The sequence below is a fragment of the Daldinia vernicosa genome (genome assembly GCF_022497035.1).
Source record: "Daldinia vernicosa strain CBS 139.73 unplaced genomic scaffold F5Y00scaffold_10, whole genome shotgun sequence".
Taxonomy (NCBI): Eukaryota; Fungi; Ascomycota; class Sordariomycetes; order Xylariales; family Hypoxylaceae; genus Daldinia; species Daldinia vernicosa.
Genome location: NW_025953926.1, coordinates 592257 through 613511, shown reverse-complemented (window position 1 = coordinate 613511; position 21255 = coordinate 592257). Strand labels below are relative to the sequence as shown.

The window sequence follows — 21255 nt, the reverse complement described above, 5'->3', positions numbered from 1 at the left end:
TGCAAGTCGGCAGGCAGGGGTGGCTGTCCTTTTCTTCTCATTTTATTTTATTTTATTTTATGTTTTTTTACTTGCATGGGGACGTTACCTCGCGTCGTGGCTTGATGCTGGACACGCAGTCCCGGATCGACGAAGAGACACTGCACTGCTTGCTCACGATCCTCTTCCCTCTGTATTGGGTACTGCGGTGGCGTCTAGGGTAAAAGACCGAAGGGCCACCCCCGCGTTAGTGATAACCCGACGAAGAGGAGTAGGGCGTCTAAAGGAAGAGTAGGAATGCGTAGTTGTTATTATCGCGGCCATATCCATCATCATCAACATCATCATCATCCCTCTTCGGCACCGTACTACATGAGATGCACGCTCTTTATACACGGGAAAGCCCGTGGTCTACTATATAGGTGTAATACCGTACCCAACCTAACGTATCATGGCCTCGGCGCTTGACGAACCTTGATACAATAAGTCGTAGCGTAAACGCAGTTAGAAGAAATGCCCCAATGCCCTCAATGCCCCCAATGTCGTGATATCGCCCTGCATATGAAAGAGACGTTAGGATATAATAGTATGGTCGAAAACGGTCCTCGTGACACATGCCCCTGGCTTGTTCCACGCGAATTGTTAGGAAGGGTAAAGGCGATAAGCCAATCAACTTCAGCAACAGTATTCAATCAGTGGTCTTAACAGCACCAGTCAGCGTCTGCATCAATTCCAAAACGGGTTTGCCCATTAGGCCTATTAGTCGTAGCAAGGATTACACGGGAGCCTATGATATGTACCCGTCTCGTCATCAAGATGGGGCTCCTTCTCGATCTCGCATTTGGCGGATGCTGTACAGGGACTTTACAGGGAGATAGGGAGATCAACCATCGTCTATTCGACAGCGATTCGACAACGTGGGAATGGTCATGTGTCTGGAAGAAGCCCAGGAGAGGGGTTTAGGCCGCTTTGTTACCCTTTTGTTACCTATAGGTGACGAAAACGACCGTGATGACAGGCACCGGCGCATCGAGAGACAGAATCGTGCTCGTATGGACCTAGTCTGCTTCGCTTGATTCGACGGCTTGGGGATGATTTGACCCAAGGCGAATTCTCCACCGTGAGAACAAGTCTGTGCCGAAGATGCCGGTGAATCTCGTCCGTGACTCCGTGGCTTGCAGCTTGCTCCTCTTCACGTTCCCTATCCTGGAAATATAGGACACAGTACATTACGAGGGGGGTTGATTGGATTAAGACGGTTGATCTGCCAACAATCCGATTTAAAAGAGCTGAAAATCGATCGCCGCCAAGGACAGACAGCCCGACGGACTCGCTCGTAACTTTTGCGATGAATGCTACGGTTCGAAGTCGAAGAAAAGAAAAGAAAGACAAACGTGCCGAACCTAACTAACTATTATTACCTACTAGTAGTTTATTTTATTTCTTTTGGCCACATTTCACATAAAACCCTCGGATGTCCGATAGCAATGCGCCGGGACTAAGATGCCTATTTGGGTCAGGAAAGTGTCTGATGGGATGGAAGACGGTAGCCGAGATATTATTACCATGAACATGTATGCATATTCTGCTATAGTATAGCCAATGCACGAAGCATGTATGTGCAGTATATGTGCAGTATGGTAATGTATATGTATGGCCTCCCATTATGTAGGACTAGGTAATAAGTTCTTGCATGGGAATAAGCCAACCAGCTGCTCCCCGCCTTACGGGTATGCTAAAAATGGTTCTTCTCACTCTCACAGCCTTAAGTGGCTGTGTCTGTGCTCTGTGCTGGACTTGCTGAGGTCCCACGGAGGAACAATATGAACCAATGCTTTCTATGAGTGTATCCGAGAGCGCTTTAACCCCTCGAAGGAGCGCTGCTGCAGTACATACATACCTAGGTCCTACATACATACATACTACAACCATTAAGACCATTGGGGGGCCATTGGAGCTATTGGAGGCCCGTAGGGTGCGTATTTCTCCTCCCTACGGACAAATACGATACGAAAATACGGTGTTGCGCAAGTCAATGGATCGATGTCGAGCGACAAGATTACGATTGGCTAGTGCCTAGGAACCCCCCTGACGCTAATTACAACATGATGATGTGGAGTTGAGCACGCATCCAACAGGGTCCTTGAGGCAGGGCTGCAGCAGAAGAGAGATCTACCTTCTCGAAGACAGTTTCGGCGTTTTGTTACAGCAGTGGGAAGCGGTACATACTTTGTGTACCGATGTACCAGGCGTGGCATTGTACATCGGATCGTCGTCGCCGGTCCCTCCACCATCACCAGTAGATAGAACTCCCTTAACTCCTAGTTAACTCACCCATCAGCCCATCACCAACCAATTTAGGTATGAAACCGCTTAACACGCTAGGTCTTCCTGGATCCGGGGAAGATTATCTTGACGTATGTATGAAGTCGCACACCGTTACCAAATGATGATGAGCGAAGCGAAAGACGAATGGGAGTTTTGTTCGTTGTGGAGAGAGATGAAGTTGATTGCAGGACCTGAGGACCTGATGATCGCACTAGGAATTTTGACGTAATTCTTTGGTTCTTTATTTTTTATTATTTTTCCTTTTTTCTTCTTTTCAGCTTCGGCACCCATCTCCGCGACGCCAGGTCGTCCTTTAGTAATAACTAATGGTAACAAGGCGAAGTTGGCTTTCTCCACCGGCACCTAAAATCCGCCGTCGAAAACTTGGGGCAGGCAAGGTAACGGACCAAGACGGTGAAAGACAGGGGGACTAGAATATTCTAAAGCATTTTCTAAAGCATTTCCGAACTTGGAATGTCCTTGCAATAGTGGTATTTTTAATATATTGAGGATAATCTTGTAGTGGTATCAATGCAGATGTCGCTATCGTCATCATCAAACTTATGAATGAATGAGTCCTACTGTGTAGAGGCGGTGAGCCATCGTGGGTTCTGAAGGAGAAAAAAAAAATCAGACCAGCGAGCAATTGGACCAGACGCTCTACCAAGAATTTGAACTCCGGTCAGGAATGTGTTAACCGAAATACATCGCGACTAACTGACCGCCTCGGTGTCGTTGGGCCAGGTGATATGAAGAGCACTGAAGAAACACACAGAGCCGCGACTCGTCCTACGGTTGGGCGGAGGTTCAGCACCGCCGTCATACGAGACAGCGAGATCTACAACTACGGGGGTTGAGGCATGGGGCCATGCAAGGTCGGGCGTGTAATGGTAGGTTGCGTCTGGTTTCTGGCTTCTAAGCGCTTTTACTGGCTACGTAGCGCAGGCAACGTTTTATTATTATCAGGAGAGGATGGCGATGAGAAGCCATACCATATAATACCAGGAGATTCGAAGATGGTCTGCCAAGAGATATATGCATGGCTCTCTGCTGACCGCGAAATTATCCATCGGACACGATCCGCGAAGGTCTTCTCTAGCGAGGGCGGCGGGAGAATTTTGTCAGAAGCAAAAAAAGGAGAGAGCGGGAGCATGTATGTATGTATTGTACATGTTCCTTCGAAACGCGAACAGCAAAGAACAACAAAAACCCCCACGATATATATCTAGATATCTTGATTTGAGTGGGTTTCCTCTTGGTTAGAGTTGGTAGCGGGCGCGCATCATCGTATGTCTTGCAGCATTGCCGCCCCCAAGGTTTTAATTTACTGGCTTTAGGTTGACATTCCGAGTGCCGAAAAAGCAACCTTGAACGGTTTTACTACTTGCATTTTGTTCTTTTAGGAAAAGTTGCGAATCTTAAGAGAGTAATAAGGTTGATGGGGGACCTTGTTGTGCATGACCCCTGACACCCACGATGTTACATTTTGATTTTGATTTTGATTTTGATTTTTTTTCGTTCGCCTCCCCCTTAACTACCCGTTTGTAAGTAAGTTACAAAGTTACAAAGTTACACATAATAGGTTCATTTCCAGGCCAAGCTGGAGTGAAACAAAACATTTAACGTAATGTACCGGATTCGATCGCAAACAAAAAGAACGATATCTACCTTATCCATGCGTTAATAACAGCAATATAATATATATGCATAATAATAAAGTAAGAAAAGGGGACGTAAAGATTACCAGGTTGAGCCGAGGCGCTTAAGCATTGCGGATAGCCTTTTCGTACGTTTACCTACCTAAGGTATGTATATACGAAGTACTCGATTTTATTTTCGGGTTTTATTTTAATATTTTATTTTCTTCTTTTTTTCTTCTTTCCCTTCCACCCAGGTCTTTGGTACACCCCCTGGACCCCTGTCAGAAACATGCCTGTCGCTACATTTTTTCTCATCTTGGGGAAGCCGAGCGCGGATCAGGCTTAGATGGTCGATGATGTAGTTATGGGACCACCGCATCTGCCACCTGGCTCAGCACCCACCTTGGTTCCTTTGCCCTACCTTGCCCTACTCACTCTGGCGCCCTGTCTTGGGCGGCCCTGCCCTGACCCTAGCAGCCTAGCTGTAGCTGTCCTAGTCGAGCTGGACTTTTATTGCCCATTTCGGCGTAGCGCCCATTGTCTTATTCTTTTCGCCTTTAAGCCGTTGAGTTACCGACGATGAAATGCGCTCCGTCGATTTTTTTCCTGGCTCGTCAGTTAGATTGGACATGGTCTCCTTTTTCCAGGTGTCCACCGACGATAATCAGAAAATATTGGCATTCGCTCCCTCACACCTGAGAGAACCCACAGCGAGTATGTTTGTTTCAGTTTTGTAAATCACTAACCCAAGTGCCCATCGCAATAGGGTTATAGCCAGCCATCCTTCAGGTGGAAGCGTCTGCCTCTTTTCTTGTTGATATCACAGCCTATCCAAAAACAAAACCAGGTGGATGCAAGTCCAAGTTGGTTGGGGATGCCTCTCGGGCTCTTGTCTCAGACATACAGGTAGCACTTAAGCTTTTTTTTACTACATGGACAATGTATTCGAGCTTTCGATTCCCGTTGGCTCGGCCATTATTGTCCCTCGTCTTTTGTCATTAAACTTCGAGTTGACAAAGAGCCGGCAAAGCGCCTAGCTTCTTGTTCGAGACGACAAGCGGGAGACCACCTGACCCCGTTCTCAAGTATTGTACATACATACCCGTACATGTAAGGTTGTAAGGTTGTAAGGTAGTGCAAACTGCATCACGCAATGAGCGGCTTTTCCCCTGGACGCTTCAGTTAAAGAAGTTCATAACATAGCCGTGCGATTGTGCCATCTTCATTCGTGTACCTGAGGAAGATCCCCCCTGCGGGCCTGCGGGCAACGTCGAGATATGACCATATGTTTATGACCATATGTTCGAACGTGTAAGCGACTTAGAAGAAGAATACGAAAAGAGTTAAAGTAAGCCATCATCAATGCAATGCCTCGGGTGTAATCCTTCAGCATCGAGCTCCCGCTCCCCCATGAATCCATAATTGTGGTATTACTTACATACATATGGTACAAAGTACATGCATACCTACATGTATGCATGTCTGCATGTATGTAGGTACAAGGATACTTTTCAGCCCAGTCCCAAACAGTGGAAGAACAATGGTAATGGTAACTTAAGTATCCACATCTACAAAGCCGACTGCTCTTTCTCTCTCTGTCTCCTTCTCATCAATGTGTGTTCAATGTTGCCATTGATTGAATTATTGTGGATACGGTACAACGCACATGCACATACATACGTATGTGAGGTATGTACATATATGTGTATGTATGTATGTATGTACATACGTACATGGTACATGCACCTCCAGTTCGGTCCAAAACTGAACGTGCTGTCAACCAACAAGAATGAGCTTCAGTATCTTACTGTATTCCGTACCCAGACCCAGAATTACGATACCATAACGCCAACCTAATTGATCCCTTGGGAATTCTACTTAAGGTTAGGTTCTGATATGAGAAAACAGAGTCCTATTACAATATTATGTTCAATTCACACTAGCCCCCCCCTTCTTCTAAAGCTTATTAGATTATAGTACCTACCGACAAGGTAAGTTAGCAGGTTAGGTTTGGTTAGGTTAGGTACACCGTTGACACAACGCAACTGTCTACGGGTATAGATGTACCTATAATCTAGTATTCTACCTAGTATTCTGGAGGTGGGAACTGGAATAGGGCAAGTACGTACCCATTATTTTAGGGGACCGTCTGCTAAAAAACTATCTCTTCTTTTCTTCTGACTCCTTCCCTGCCTTTGCCATGCTTTAATCCCTTCCTTTTCTGCTCCGTCACTTAATAATTTCCCGACCCCATTCTCCTCCACCTGAAGAAGGGCAAGCAGAGCTGTACACCTCATCAAATTCGCGGAAGAAAAAAAAATACTTTGACGTTATTACTTATTTGTTTATTGTATCTTTTTTTTTATCTTCTTCTCCTTATTCTTCCTACGTTGAGCATTTGTTAAGACCCGGTTTCCGGCCAGCCCAATTCCGCAATACCTAGAAACAAATACCTGCCTAGAAAACAAATACGTTTAAGCGCAATACCTTGACGCCTACGCTGTCAGATACAGATTTTTTTATTTTTTTTTGTACATTCCATTGACGTCGCACAAGGATCTTCGCTTCGCTGTACGCTGTACCGTAACAACTCATAAGTTCACCCTGTCGGCCATTCTCCTTTTTACAATTTCTTCTTAGCTGCTGAGCCTCACTGGACGTCATCACGCACACTTTTGGCCAATTCTGTTGTACAACCGGCAAGCAAAAAAATTACTAAGAAGAGAGAGGGAGTCATCACCACACCGCAGGAGGATCCACCTTAACTCACAAGGAACGAAGCGGCAGCGCATAATTTTTTTTTATTTCTGGACGTGCCCGACAGGACAGCCCAAACGTGGGGATCTGAAAGTTAACAGGCCGGATTCATCGTACGAGATATATATATAAAAGTATATATATCTCTCTGTCGGGGCCTTCTTTCAAGTCAATCGCAAGCTAAAACCCAGAGAATAATTAGAGACGAGTGTAAACTTGCAGGGGGGCTGCAGCAGAGCAATATCAATCCTCCTCGTCTCCTCTTGGAGGACTATCTCACTTGGAAATCTGACGCTTAGGAAAATACCCATTTCCCCCAACTTAGAAATACCCAAATCAGCGACCTGCATTCTGGCCTGCCACCTCACCATTTTTACCGTGAGCTATTGCAACATCAGTCCCCCATACCCGCCCTGTTTAGGTCCTGGTCTACCACCTAGGGCAACGCAGACGCACAGCACGCGCGCAGAGGGCAGCTGGCCGTGCCCGTACCTCGACGTACCTCTGTCAGAGGGCCGTACCAGTGACAGACCTGTACTTGATTATACCACAGCTACTTTCTGCTGGTTACTGCTCGGCCGCACCCTTGCGTTCCGGACCGCAATCGACATCTACATACGTCGTGGGAAGGCGCCGAGTATTCCTGCAGCCTCGAACTTGGCTTCGATTTTAATAAGTAGCCTTCCCCGGTGTGTACATTCACTACACATCTAATCTACTTCACGTCCAAACCTACCTACACACATTACCTACATACATACATACATCCATACATACTCGCTTACCTACCCTATCTACTTACATTCACTCCCCCCAATTCCCCTTTTCTTGGGAGGTGCCTTTATGAAAAACATATCCGGGAAAATGAGGCCCACAAGTTCAGCCCTCCTCATATAGACGCTGTCTCATATTTTTTGTACTACACGTACTACCAACGATTCACGCGTGGGCAGGCTTCCGGCCCCCCCTTCGAAATCTATATCATGACTGCAACCCCCAACAATAACGATCCTTTACGTCCCAGCGTCGACTCCCGGGTATCTTCTTCTAGTACGCCGATCATGGCCGCTCAAGGTTCTCTGTTGCGGCGGCCACGCCCAACTCAAGTTCAGACTAGCCACCCACCTAGCACGCAACCTAGCTCGATGCCCACCTCAGCCATCAGTGCCTCGACGGCGGCGTCTGGTTCTTCACAACATGATTCTCCTATCATGTCCCCAGACCATGCGGTGTTAACCAACACCAGCAGTTCCATCCAACCTTCGCCGGAACCTTACCGTAGCCAAGGCCCTGACGTCGAGCAATTCCCACCTCCGCCGCCCTTGCACCTTGGCGATCCTCTCCTCACTTGCAAGTCTAGCGGCAACAGCTCGGCCAATGCCAGCATTGCAGCAACAACTGGTAGTTCCATGGCAGAAGCCCTGAACAATAGCCATTCTTCTGGCAAGGGTTTAATAAGACGGCTCTCCAATCGCGCAAGTAAATTTGCCAGGACTCGACGTCAGTCGGCGGCGGCGCCTATGAGACGGGAAGGAAGCATAGGTCCTGGAATTCTCCGGCGTAGGAGTGACAGCACCAACACGGCCCCTGCGGCGGAGTCTGTTTTGTTGACGGATTCCGACGACGAGTTCCACGACGAGATGAACGAGCCTAGCTCGATCTATGGCGCGGAGAGTATGGTACGGGATTTTTCTTCGGGAAGCGGTGCTCCGTCGCTAGCAGGTTCTGCATCATTTATAGATGCTCCTACCGGGCCCGTCGTACCCATGGCGTTAGTGAAAGGGACTGTTCTTGAGAAGATATCCAGGAAGAAAAGGTCGAAGCGGCTCTTCATTCTCGAGGCCGCCGCCGGTAAGGTAATCTGGGAGAAAGGCCGTACCACCAAGTGTATCTATATCGATGACATCAAGGAGGTCAGGATAGGTTCCGACATCCGGCAGTATCGGATTGACTATGGCATCTCAGAATCCGACGAGGGTCGCTTCTTTACTATCTTCTACGCAGTTCCTGACAAGTCTAGGAGCAAGACAATGCACTTGATCGCCCCAGATGAGGAGACGTTCGCGCATTGGGTTAATGCTCTGGATCTAATATCGAAGCACCGAGAGGTACATATGGCCTCGCTGATGGCATTCAATGACAGTGCCATCCGTGGATATTGGAATGGTGAGATGTCGAAGCAATTTGACAACAAAGAACACTCGCCAGCTCTGGAGGAGATGGACTTCCCGGGTGTTGAACGCGTTTGCAGAAATCTCCACATCCACATGGCCCAGAGGGATCTCCGTGCCAAGTTCGCCATTGCTGACACCACCAGGTCTGGGCGACTAAATTTTTCCGAGTTCCAGGTATTCGTCCGCGAGATGAAACGAAGAGAAGATATTCGACTGCTGTATCTCAAGCTGGCTTCAGATGCAGAGCGGGGAATCACATTCGTAGAGTTCTTGCGGTTCTTACGGGACGAACAATGCGAAGACGTCGATAGCAATCCTAGCTTCTGGGAGAATAAGTTCCTCCGTTGGGCTCGCCGAGCTGGCGGATCTAGGGCGGAGACTGCGTCGTTTCGGCGCCTCGACAAGGACTCGGCCACAATGAACGAGCAAGCTTTTGCGGCCTATCTAACATCAAAAGACAACTTCCCACTTGTGCGCCCGCCGTCCGAGTACTCGCTCGATCGACCCTTCAATGAGTATTTCATCTCTAGTTCTCATAACACCTATCTAGTTGGCCGTCAGATTGCAGATGTCGCCTCCGTCGAAGGTTATATTTCGACTCTTGTCCGTGGTTGCCGTAGCGTCGAGATCGATTGCTGGGATGGATCTGATGGCCAGCCTATAGTCAAGCACGGATATGCCATGACAAACGCCATTTCGTTCCGCGAGGTGATCAACACCGTCAATAAGTACGCATTTGCCGCAAGCCACTTCCCACTATGGGTGTCGCTCGAAGTTCATTGCAATGGACCACAGCAAGAGGTCATGGCCGACATTATGAAAGAGATATTTGGTCCTCGCCTTGTGACTGAACCCTTGGACCCATCCTCGAATCAGCTCCCGTCGCCCACGGAACTAAAAGAAAGGATACTGATTAAGGTAAAGGGGACGCATCGAAGCGCCACGCGTAACGGCGGTGAGACTACAGGTCGTCGACGCGGCAACAGCCTAACATCTCCTTTCTCGAAGCCGGTATCCTCTGACAACGCATCTATTCCAACTCAATTTTTATCAAGTCCGCTCCTCGCTCCTACCGGTCAACCCCGACGTGGTGTGCCAGCAAAGCGTGTAGATACCATCAATGAGGGTGAGGTTCACGACACGGTTAGTAGCAGCACAAGCGAATGCGACAGCGAAGAAGAGAAGCGCGGCAAAAAGAAAACGAGCAAGATTGTCAAGAGTTTAGGCGAGCTCGGTGTCTACTGCAGTGGCATCAAGTTCCATGGCTTTGAATCGGCAGAATGCAAGAAGAGCAACCATATCTTGTCCTTTATGGAAGGCACATTTAGGAGGCACTCCAAGGCTTCGGATTCCAAGTTGGCCTTGGCCCGCCACAATATGCGCTATATGATGCGTGTATATCCCCAATACTCCCGTCTATCTTCTGACAACTTTAATCCTCTGATGTACTGGCGGAGGGGCGTGCAGATGGCTGCACTCAACTGGCAGACCTTTGACCTTGGCATGCAGTTGAATCAAGCCATGTTTGACGGCGGCACTGATCAGTCCGGATATGTCCTGAAGCCTGCGTCGATGCGCGAGATACGCATACTCCCCGACGGCCTCCCTCTGGAAGCCATTGGAAAATTGGAACGCCAAAACATGTCCTTTGACATCAATATAATCTCGGCGCAGCAACTCATTCGTCCTTCCAGCCTGGGCTCTAGCCGCACTCTTGATCCGTACGTCGAGATCGAGATCTTTCACACCAACGATAAGAGGGACAAGCATGACAGCATGGCGGGCATACCCATACATACAGACACTCCACTCAAGTCAACTACGTCCATTGTTAAAGAAAATGGGTTCAATCCCGTTTTTAATCACAAGGCTCATTTCAACGTCACGACTAAGCACCCCGAATTGCTCTTTGTCAGATTTAGCGTCAGGCTTTCCACTGACGGCGAGTATTCGACTGGTCGCAGTGCCCTTATCGCAACTTACACAGCAAAACTTGCTAGCCTCAAACAGGGTTATCGAACCTTGCCGCTACTAGATTCTAACGGGGACCAATACCTCTTCTCGACCCTGTTCTGCCATATCAAAGTTGACCCTACGACCAGTGTATACGTGTCAAAAGTATCCGAGAGCAACGGTGGAGAGGCCGCTGTCGGCAAGTTAAAGCATATTGGTCGGAATGTGTTTAACAGATCGACTGCTAACAGCACGAAATCGAGCTTTGAAAAGAGCGTCGACGGTGATACATAACCACATTTCATTTGATCGAAACACACCTCTCTAAGCGGAACCGGCTTTGAATCATATTGTACTTGTACATCTTTTATTTGAGTTAACAGCCCAGTCTCGATGATTTCCCATTTTTGGTTTGAATCTATAGCGAATACCCTCATCGGATCACATACTCTCAAAAGCGAGGCGGCGTAGCACGGCCATAAGCGAATTTTTACGATCTGGTTTTGCATTTATTTTTTATCGAGGGCGTTCCATATCAGTCGTCCACTCGAAGTACTCCCTTTGAGCAGAGTCTCGGGAGCACGAGGGATTGGCGAGAAAGGCATATCATTGGTGTTGAAGGGCAATTTCAAGATAGATCTGGGAAATGACAAAAAAAACTCTCATTTGTTTTTCACATGGACGGTAGCATTCGGGTCAAAGGTGTTTTATTTGGTAAGGGGGGTTTTTATGACGACTTTTTCTTAGTGACGAGGACACTATCCAGAGCATTTTATTGGACTTACATATTTGCATTCGCTTTTACGAGTAGGACCTATGGTGCAAGCTGAGGCGCAGGGTCGCAATGGACCAGCAGCACAAAGAAGGATCAAATTCCAGGTGAAAGATTCATAATCTGACCGGGGGGGTTTGGGGGTTTCGGTGGCGGGCGGTTCTTGATATCTCGAAGTGCATCAAGTTTTCACTTCGACACTCCATTTCTCCCCAGCAGGTTCTTCTTCAACTAGCATTGGCATGTCGGCTCGCATTTGCATGAACTCAGATAAACAATACCTGTGGCTCGCGCTGCACACTATGTACTGGATCCACAGCGATTCTGAATTACACAAAGCTGCATTCATTCGTCGTCGTGTCATTGTTGTATCGTGTCTTGGTCATCATCATCATCATTATCATTTTTATCACTGTCTTCATATTTCTATACTTTATCATTTATGATAGTAGACTATCATATCATGATGATGGCTGTCCACTAAGGTGTTGACAACTATTGCTAAGTAACTGCTGACTACGAGCTAGAATCGATAGACCGCACAGAGGCTTTGAAGTGGCTGCTTACCCTTTAATGTAATGAATTGCCAAAAGCGGTAGGAGTTCGTCCGCTACGGGCCATGGCGCGTAAGCATACCTTGCCCATAGGATGCCCATAGCTTGCCCAGACGGCGGCCTCGGTTGGCTTGGGTCTCGGAAATAATGTAACTCTACGGAGGTATATTTGGTTTATTGGGTTCTTAGACCTTGTTCAGCCTCGATTGGGTCTAATTTACCGTTTCGGGCGAACCCCAACCTCGGGACCTGGGAATATATGGAATAGTGTATGTGTACAGTATGCATAATGCATCATATGCAATGCAGCCCCCTTGGGTCTGACATACAGCTCATACGGTCCATACGGTTTATATAACTCAGTGTGCTTGCGCGACGCGTCCAGTCCCGTGGGTCACCCAATCTGGCAGCCCCGAACATGATCTGATCTGACGTCTAGGTAGCATATATGACTACCATACTAGGCAGGCCGCCGGAACTGCGGGATGTCGATCTTCGAGTTACTCGCGGCAATTCACCGTACCTATGGGCCCATGGTTGAAGTCGAAAGGTTACCCACCCAGAGGATAGATCCTACTCTAGCTGCTTTCAACGTAAATGCATGAAGTGTTGGCATTTGAACCTGCCGCAGTTGGGGCGCGAATTACCAGGTAGCTGTGTTATTACCGGGCAGGTTTCCTGGATACGGTAAGCCACCGTCAGCCCAGCCTTCCAGTTGCTGACGCTTAGAAGCTTCGAAGGGAGTTAGCTCCGGAAACTTGGCTTACTCACCAATCCCGTCGCCCATGAAGAGTACTCTGTATAAGAGACGGATAATGCGGACTACATTAGTAGCATGTGCAATAACCCAAACGATAGAAACCTACATAGGTACCTAAGTAATATCCGTCGTGGACGAATTACCTACGTCGTATTATAATACCCAACGCAACAGCAGGTGTGGGTAGTAACGAGAAGGAGAGCGAGGGACAGGGGAGGGGGGAAAGGAAGTAAAACGCGTCTCTCAGCTTTCAGCAGCTGCCGACAAGAATCCCATGTCCTCGGAAGCGAAGTAAGGAGGGCAAAAGGGTGATGGAGATGTACCACGCTCAGCTGCAACAAAAGCCCCCGTGGCTATCACGTACAGCCATGTACAGCGTGCCTAGCATGCCCAGCACGCCTATTGTTGCTACGGCTTGCTTCATGCAATGCACGAGGCTTCAATTTCATCACATTCCTTCTTGCCCAAACGAGCCTGACTCCCCTGCCTTATTGGTAGACGATGCGGGCTGACGGGACGTGCTTCCCTGACACACCCCCTCGCCTCTCTCCCCCGTGTTCCATCCCACTGGAGAGATAGGACAGGGCTATACATGCAGTGCATGATGACGAGCCGCTTACGAACCGCATATTCCAGGCGTCCAATGATTTGCAATCCCAAGCCTGTCAAATCCTCGCCGACAGCCTTACCATGCTGTCGGGTCCTGCAGCTCGCTCCCGAGCATCCTTCCTCACCCTCCTGTTCACCTCAAACCCCGGCGGTGACGTGAGCGCTGGACGCGGGGGTACAGTAGATGGATGAGCACTCATCGACGCTAGCACATGGGGGAGAAGATGGTTCACGCTATTGTATCGCATGGCTAGCTAACAGCCTACTTTGGCTGTCAGAAAAGGACCTGCAGGATCGATCAGCCGTACGCTGTACCACCACGTACGTTATAGGTACGTATGCGGCTTTTGCTTTGGGCGCGGGACGGGGGAGCATACGAAATAGCCCCCTAGGTGTGGTCAATCCATGCTGCCTGCTTCCCCTAACTCCGTTCCGTTCTGTTCCGTTCCGCTTCGCTTCGCGTCGGCGTTTTGCTTCTTTCTCGGATTCTATTTATCCTCGAATGGAATCTATATCCTACGCTCCGTGGCAATACCTAGCAATGCCCAATGCTTAGGCCGGGGCATCTGTCGTCGACCTACAGTACTTGAATATATCAGAGACCCAATCGAGGACGCAAGGTGGGTAGGAGGAGCTTGTGCAGCGAAGTGAATACAGACGATTCAGTGTACAGGATGCAAGTACCAGCTACAAGTTACGGTATAATACGGTGCAATCCATGCAGAATTCCTGCCGTCCCGCTTCTTCTAGTTGCCTCGATCGTGCTATGCATCATGTACGTATAACGCCATACACTCTCATTCTTCGCTACCAATACCAACGACACCATGTCCTCGGGTTAGTGATATTACTCCTACGTAAAAGCCGCCGGATATTTTGTCGGAGTATTTTGTCGGAGCTCCTAAACCCCCTATACCAGGCTCTTATAATCCGCCGATGCCTAACTCTGGTTCCGGGAGAGCCATAAACCAGGGGGGGCCGGACTGCCTGCCTAAACTGCCCAAATACACATGCCTACAATCCCCATATAGGCACGTCCGCACCTACATGGCTACGTGCCTACATATTACGAAACAACGCGCGGCACTACCCCTTCTTCAGCGGCAAGAGCGGCAGGATGCACTCTTGCGTCGACTCCACGAACCATGGAGACGAACGGTGGAGGATCGCCAAAATTCCTACCTGATCTTGCCGGCGGCAGATCCGTGGCCAATGCTGAATAGGGCCTTTCGCAGCGGAAACTTAGCGGGGGATGCTACGAGTTCGTTCACCGCTCTGGGGACACCAATGATGAGGTAACGGAGGATTTTCCGCTCTGCATGTGTGGGTGCGGGCCGGGACGACGAGCTTAGTGTAGGCACAAGCATACAAGCATAGAGCATGGGGTGGGATGCCCTCGTGGAGTGACGTAGTTGAGCGTAGATAACTACACTAGCTACCTCTTGGCAATAAACAGCACGGCAATTTGAACGGGAAACTTGGAATCAGCGGGACAGTACTGTACTTGAAGATACCTACCTATTGTCACTTTCCCATAGGGAACCCCTTTCCTGCATTCCTCAGGTCCACCAGGCGGAGACGCGTAGTTGGACGCCTCGAAAATATTGATGTAGCATCACAGGTCACTAGATGCTGGAGATCGCTGTGCTTGCTGTTATCACGAGCATAAGACGGGTTTCGCATCTTGGCTCGGCATCTACGTATGTATATACCTACCTATGTATGTACGTATATATGTAGGAAGAGAAAGGCAGGGCAGGGAGGGAGTCTTACCCCGGACTTTCGTGGTTAGTTATCGTCCACTTACGTAAAGACGACATCTTCCCCTCAGGCTTTTCGTGTCCCCTCGAATACCTAGCCTGTAATTCCATCCATGTACAATATGGGGGGCCCTTTGCGGTTTTGGACAGGCCCGCATGAGCTAGAGCCGTTTGGAGCAAGTTGAGTGGAGGACCGTTAGACCGGAGCCCGCCCCGCGTCCCCTACCTACTTACATACCTACCTACCTACCTACCCTCTCTCCTCTCTGTCTGCTGCGGTGGCCTCGATAAGCCGACGCCCCTCCTCCTCTCCCCGGCCGGAAGCAGGCAGGCACCGAGGGATTAGGATATCCCACGCGCTTCCAGCTAGCTAAAAGCCTAGGTTAATGTCCCCGGGCCCGTGGAACGCGAGCCCCCAAAGCCGACGTCTGCCGCGCTGGGCGCGCGCGCGCACGCGGACCTGCCACGTGAGGACCAACCACCCACCCCGCTACTGTATGTAGTAGCCCGGTTCAGACGCAGGTCACGCTACCCTGCGCCTGGGCAAATTGGGCTCGACCGGGCGTGGCATAACGAAGATGATAGGTAGGTAAGGCGAGGTACGGTGAGGTTTAGTTTCGGGAGCGTATCGGCGAGTTATGCCTACCACGGCGGCGAAGCGTATATACCCCACTCACTCCCAGCTCGTTGTCGAGACGGCCCCGTGCTGGAGGAACACGTAGCCGGAGGTTATTTCCAAGGCCCCCCTTTCTGGCTGGGTTGCGGGAATCGGCAGTGTGTTAGGTATGTAGGTATGTAGGTATGTATCGTAGGAAAGGTTGAATGAAATTGGAAAATTCCGCCGAGAAGAGTTGCGTAACGTAATATATGTAATGTTGTGTAATGTAATGGATGGTGGCCACGTGATTAACTGGTGATCGACAGGAGATGGATGGATGTATGGAGGGGGAGGGAGGGATGGATGAGACGTGACATTGCCACGAGCGAGCGTTAGATAAGTTGCGTAATTCTTGCTTCATAAATTGTAATGCCATGCCCGTTATTGCTCATGTGGTTCTGCTTCGAAAAGGTATCGGGCTGCTACCTACCTCCTATGTATGTACTGCGCAAACGGAGAGGGTTGTAACACCGCAGGTATAAAGTTGTCGGTGAAGGATATTTACGGTGGCGATAGTGACCTTGAAAAGGCCTCGATGTATTTTATTTGTTTCGGTACTTTTAAGTGATGTCTGATACTGATCTCTACCGAAAGTCTAGGGCTTAGTGTATACTGTTTAAGTTGTATTGAAATATTATAGGAAATATGTCTTTATGATAGTGTGGAAGATTAATATTAGTGAGAAGATATGAAGCAAGATAAGTGAAAATACCGGGGCGCCAACATTTATGTGCAGGTGATATAGGAACTTTCTTATGTTTAAAAGCCTTGGTAACTTAGTTACTTGTAAATTGCTATCTATTAACTATTATTTTGTTAGAGTTGGTTAAACTGCTAGATATATTTTATATCTAAAGACTATATCCTTCATTCATGTCCACTTTAGTTTAAGTGATAAGTAGTAGAATGCGCTTTTGTCCTTTCGAGAGTTTGATTATAGGAGTGTTTAAACATTACTGGTTGGGTACTTGAGTAGATGTTTTTTTGTTTACCCCTTTTCAGTTAATATCTCGGGATAATACTCGAGTTACTTCAATTCCGTTGAAATAATATTAGAAGACTTTAAAGAACCATCACCTTTGTTATGGAGTTGTTAGATTGTAGATATATGGTTTTCTTTAGCTTGATAATGAGTCTCGAATGATTGAACAGCCCCTTAAGGCCCATGGTGCTAATTTCAGGAGGAATTTATACACCCATTCGACAAGTAGCAAGAACATATTATCCTAGTTAATCGATATAGTACTTGACGGCACTTCTATAAGACTATTACTAAAACAGTGACATGGTTTCACGAGTACACTGTAGCGATTCTACCAATATCTAGTAACGCCTAAGGTAGCTCGGCCACAGCCGTGTATTCACGACTGTCAATAGCCCGTACAGACCGTGACAGTAGTGTGGAGTTTCAGCTTGTCTATTTGTGGGCCGCGTATTTGGCTAAAGCTAATGAGAAACAGCTGGCGTCTTACCATACGTACTATTAGGTAAAAGTAAAGTGAAGACTAATTAACAGGCCGTATGGGTGAATTTGACTGCCTCACGCGCCAGCGCTACTGGGTAGTAAATAAGGGAAACATGAGTTGTAAAAACCCCTAAGATGATTTACGGAAGTCCATGTAATGTTTTACATTTACATATTTAATCGGGCCATGTTTAAATGCTTAGAGAATTTGTTGGGTTCTAGAAGTATCATCTAAAAGGATAATAACTACTAAGAATTACAATATGTCCTTTAGATCTTCGGAATTGAACGGGACAGATCTCGAGCTCATTGGACTTTAAGAACATTACTTTATCTTAATTCATAATATAGAATACTTAGGGTCTCAATGATCATTTTCATCCCATGATTAGAGAATCTAACATATTATGCAAGATTTTAAATTCATCGTAGGAACATGTTAAAACCATATAAGAGAGCCGGAGAGTAGATAGGTACTTAACCTTTTATACTTGCCTATTTATTCTACCTTTTAATTTTTACATATATATATGTTCGACGACGACAAGGAAGTTATTTACCCATACGTATACCGTATACGTGAGGGTTAGTGAGAGTGGAAGTTTGCGCCTCCGTGAATGCAGGTCATTGCCGTCCGAATATGTACCGGGAGAAGCGGGGTAGTACGTACCTAGGAATATAATACAAAATAGCGCAAACTCCAATCACGGTGAGATGGCCGAGTTGGTTATGGCGTGAGGTTAAGGTCACCTTAATATCATATCCTCATGGAGAAATCCGCGTGGGTTCAAGTCCCACTCTCATCATTATTTTTGGGTTTCTTTTTTTTTTTTTTTTTCGTCTTGCGAATATCTTCTTTTTTATCCCACTCACTATCTAATTTCGCATACAATTCCCCCGCTCACTTTTTTGTGCTTCATACATAGTGGAGACCGTTCATTAAACCACGAGAAACTTCTGAATCACAACTTTTACCTATTATATTCGCCTGTACTGCGCCTACTCGATACTAATCATTTAATTTTGAATTAGATGCCCGGGGGGTGGGGACATTACATATAGGCAATGAATCCAAGATATATCATACTGTTTTAATGAACTGCAGTGCATGAGCAAGCTACGTTAAATAGATGTACGTTAATCAAGAGATATTGAAACAAGTAATGATAATAAAAAGTTAAGAAAACTAATCTTCGTTATCATTATTCCTATAACGCTACTCAGGCACGATTCGCCAATTATTATTTTCCAAAGAGACATCCCCATCAGCATCCCTATCAAATTGACCCTCCGGGATTGCGTACGGCTCTGTTAAACCGGGCCAGATGCCATCGAGGTAGTCTGGTTCATTCTGCGTTCGTATTGGACTCTCTTCACCCAGTTCATCGTCGAAAGGAAATTCGGGAAGTGTAGGTTTGGCGAAGGTCGCATGGTTCTCACTAGGATCCCACGACCATACACCCGAATCTTTTCTGCGTTGTCCTCTGTAAAAAGGAGCCGGTCCGCTTGATAGATTGTCTAAAGTATGTGTCGAGAGGAGCTTTGGATCGATGTTCTGAATGCTAGGAGAGAGTGCAGTAGTAGTAGTAGTCGCCGCATTTGCATTTTGTCTCGTGTCTGGACGCGGCTCTTCGGTTTTCTTCTGTTCATATAGTGACTCCAGATCCTTTACGAACTGCCAACGAAGGACCGACATTTGAAATCCGGGTAGGTGGTCTAGGCCTGGTCAGCGGTGTAAAGGGGTAAGAGGCAATCCAGCACGGCATCGTTTTACTTACAGGGCTCTTGGATCTCGATTTTTGGGTCAGGTCCCCATAACGCACAGCATATTTTCTCGTAGCATCGAAAGGGGCTCCCTTTATCTTTCTGAAAATTGAGCTGCCCATACGCTTCATCTTGATCCTTGTTCATCCATTCAGCATCTAATTCCGTCAAGCTCTTGATCGGCTGTGTGCAATTGACCATGTGCTTCCGTTTTATTTCGCCAACTTCCTCCTTTTTTGCTTTGTTAAACCTCATGAGACACTTTTCGCAGCCGTTCCATAGGCAGTGTACCCTCTTGATATGCTCACTGGGGAATTTATCAGCATAAGTGCCGGGAATAGTCAGAATAGCAACGAATAGCTACTCACGTTAACTTCCCAATATTCTTGAAACCAACACCAGCCGTACATGAGTTCTTAACACGAAGATATCGGGCGGGATTATGCTTCCAGAAAGGGCAAGCTAGGTACTCCTTGTGCTCTTCGTCGTCTGTCAGTTGGCTAACTTTAGAGTTAAACAGGCTGACTATATCTGCTAAAGGAGCTGCCGTCACCCCTGTATGAGGGAGAAGCGAATCGCATAAGGGGCCCCCGCTCCCACATGCCATGCGTCCCCTCGCCGGCTCATTCAAGGTGTCAGGCATATTTCCTGCCCGCTATGATCTGGGGTTTATTACCCTCTCGATTGCGGCGAGCTTTCCTTGGACCCTTGCTTTTCGTTCCCCTTTAGGAGGTACTTTTGCCTTTCGATCGAACTCGTCTTCGACGAGCTTCACGGATATGGGTGGAGTTGGACAACGCATCCAACGTTCGATGCCTTTCGACCCTTCCTGATCTTCCGGAGAGTCGGCGGAATACACGCTCTCCTGATAGAAGGGTACCGACCGGCTACGCAAAAGCATCAGCGCCACGCTGACAATGGTAACAGAATGAAAAATACCCAGGCGGGAGTTATAACAAGACGTCTAAGTGGAAGCAAGACTTCAAACAGCCACTGAACCGTACCTATTGTTGGGGAGTTGTGTGTTCATTTGGCATTGTAGTTCTACGCCTTGAGTTTTCGATTGTTGAGGTAGAAAGGATAGTATTTGAGGTGGTTCTAGAGAGAGAAGACGGATATTTATGTGTGTGATCAACTCCCCCAGTCATCATCGCACATGCGATTCTAAAAACGGCAATCCAGTCTCACATGTCTAGTGATACCCTACATCTTTATTCTAACTGTATCGAGTATTCCGACCACGTATTATGAGCGCGATTGTAGGTGGTTAGTCTTTCCGTGGTGTTTTTGTTCATATTGAGCAGGTGAGTTGGTTTGGATAGGGCGTTTCAACCCCCCTATTTCACGCTGGGAATCGTATGCGCACATACATATACGCCATAAATCTCTCTCAACTTTGCATTAGATGATTTAAAAGATATTTACTTTCTAATGGGCCTTAGTATTCTAATAAATAATTATTACAAGAATGGTACTAATATTCAAACTGGGGGGCTCTCTATAATTGATTAACCTAGGTACCTTGAGCAACTGAACGTGACCGATGACAGTCAAAAGTACAAGATAGTTCTTAGTATAAATTTATCCTCAATACTATTTTGGATTTGGCGTTTTTAAGAAGCTCTAGGAATCCTTTTTCTTGGTGGAATAACAGGTGAGCTTGAAGTCAAAGGCAGCAAATCAGAGCGATTTAATGAGAACATAGTAAAATTCTATAGGTCAGAGTATAAATGGCATACGCAAATGAAAATTTACAATTCACTAAATATTTGATGAGTCGGCTCGGAATAATCTGTGAGGTGTGTAAATGCCCTCGGTGTTTATCTGAGGATGGACCTCGATTCTTAAGTCCTTGAAGAGAAGATCGGGAGTTGAGCCATCCAAAGAGACCAAAAGCTTCCACACGATCTCATCATACGAATGCTCCTGACGAAACGTAGTTATCAGTGAAATAGCGCCCCCAATGAATAGTGTTGGTATCCAAGCAACCGGTGAATTTATATTCCAGAATACTAGGCAAACCATTGACCAGAGGGGGACCAATATCGCTAGAGCCGCTCGTGCCCAACCTTCCCCGTAGAT

General features: G+C 47.4%; 2 protein-coding genes and 1 non-coding gene across 3 annotated transcripts; 2 read left to right on the top strand and 1 right to left on the bottom strand.

Annotated features, from left to right (window-relative positions):
• Positions 1 to 8113: 8113 nt before the first annotated feature.
• On the top strand, positions 8114 to 11125 carry F5Y00DRAFT_251726 (PLC-like phosphodiesterase; the record flags this gene model as incomplete). The annotated part of the gene is made up of 2 exons (XM_048009854.1): positions 8114 to 8870; positions 8901 to 11125. The coding sequence occupies 2 exons, from the start codon at positions 8114 to 8116 to the stop codon at positions 11123 to 11125; spliced, it is 2982 nt and encodes a 993-aa protein (XP_047867486.1).
• Positions 11126 to 18117: 6992 nt separating this feature from the next.
• Positions 18118 to 18215, top strand: F5Y00DRAFT_t38. The gene has a single exon. It is a non-coding gene; the product is annotated as a tRNA-Leu (tRNA).
• A 90-nt stretch (positions 18216 to 18305) lies between these two features.
• On the bottom strand, positions 18306 to 20245 carry F5Y00DRAFT_230096 (uncharacterized protein). Its single transcript, XM_048006856.1, has 5 exons — positions 20178 to 20245; positions 19542 to 20060; positions 19188 to 19480; positions 18616 to 19125; positions 18306 to 18541 (listed from the first exon to the last, which is right to left on the bottom strand). The coding sequence occupies exons 2-4, from the start codon at positions 19814 to 19816 to the stop codon at positions 18626 to 18628; spliced, it is 1068 nt and encodes a 355-aa protein (XP_047867485.1). The 5' UTR covers positions 19817 to 20060; positions 20178 to 20245; the 3' UTR covers positions 18306 to 18541; positions 18616 to 18625.
• Between the last annotated feature and the right edge of the window lie 1010 nt (positions 20246 to 21255).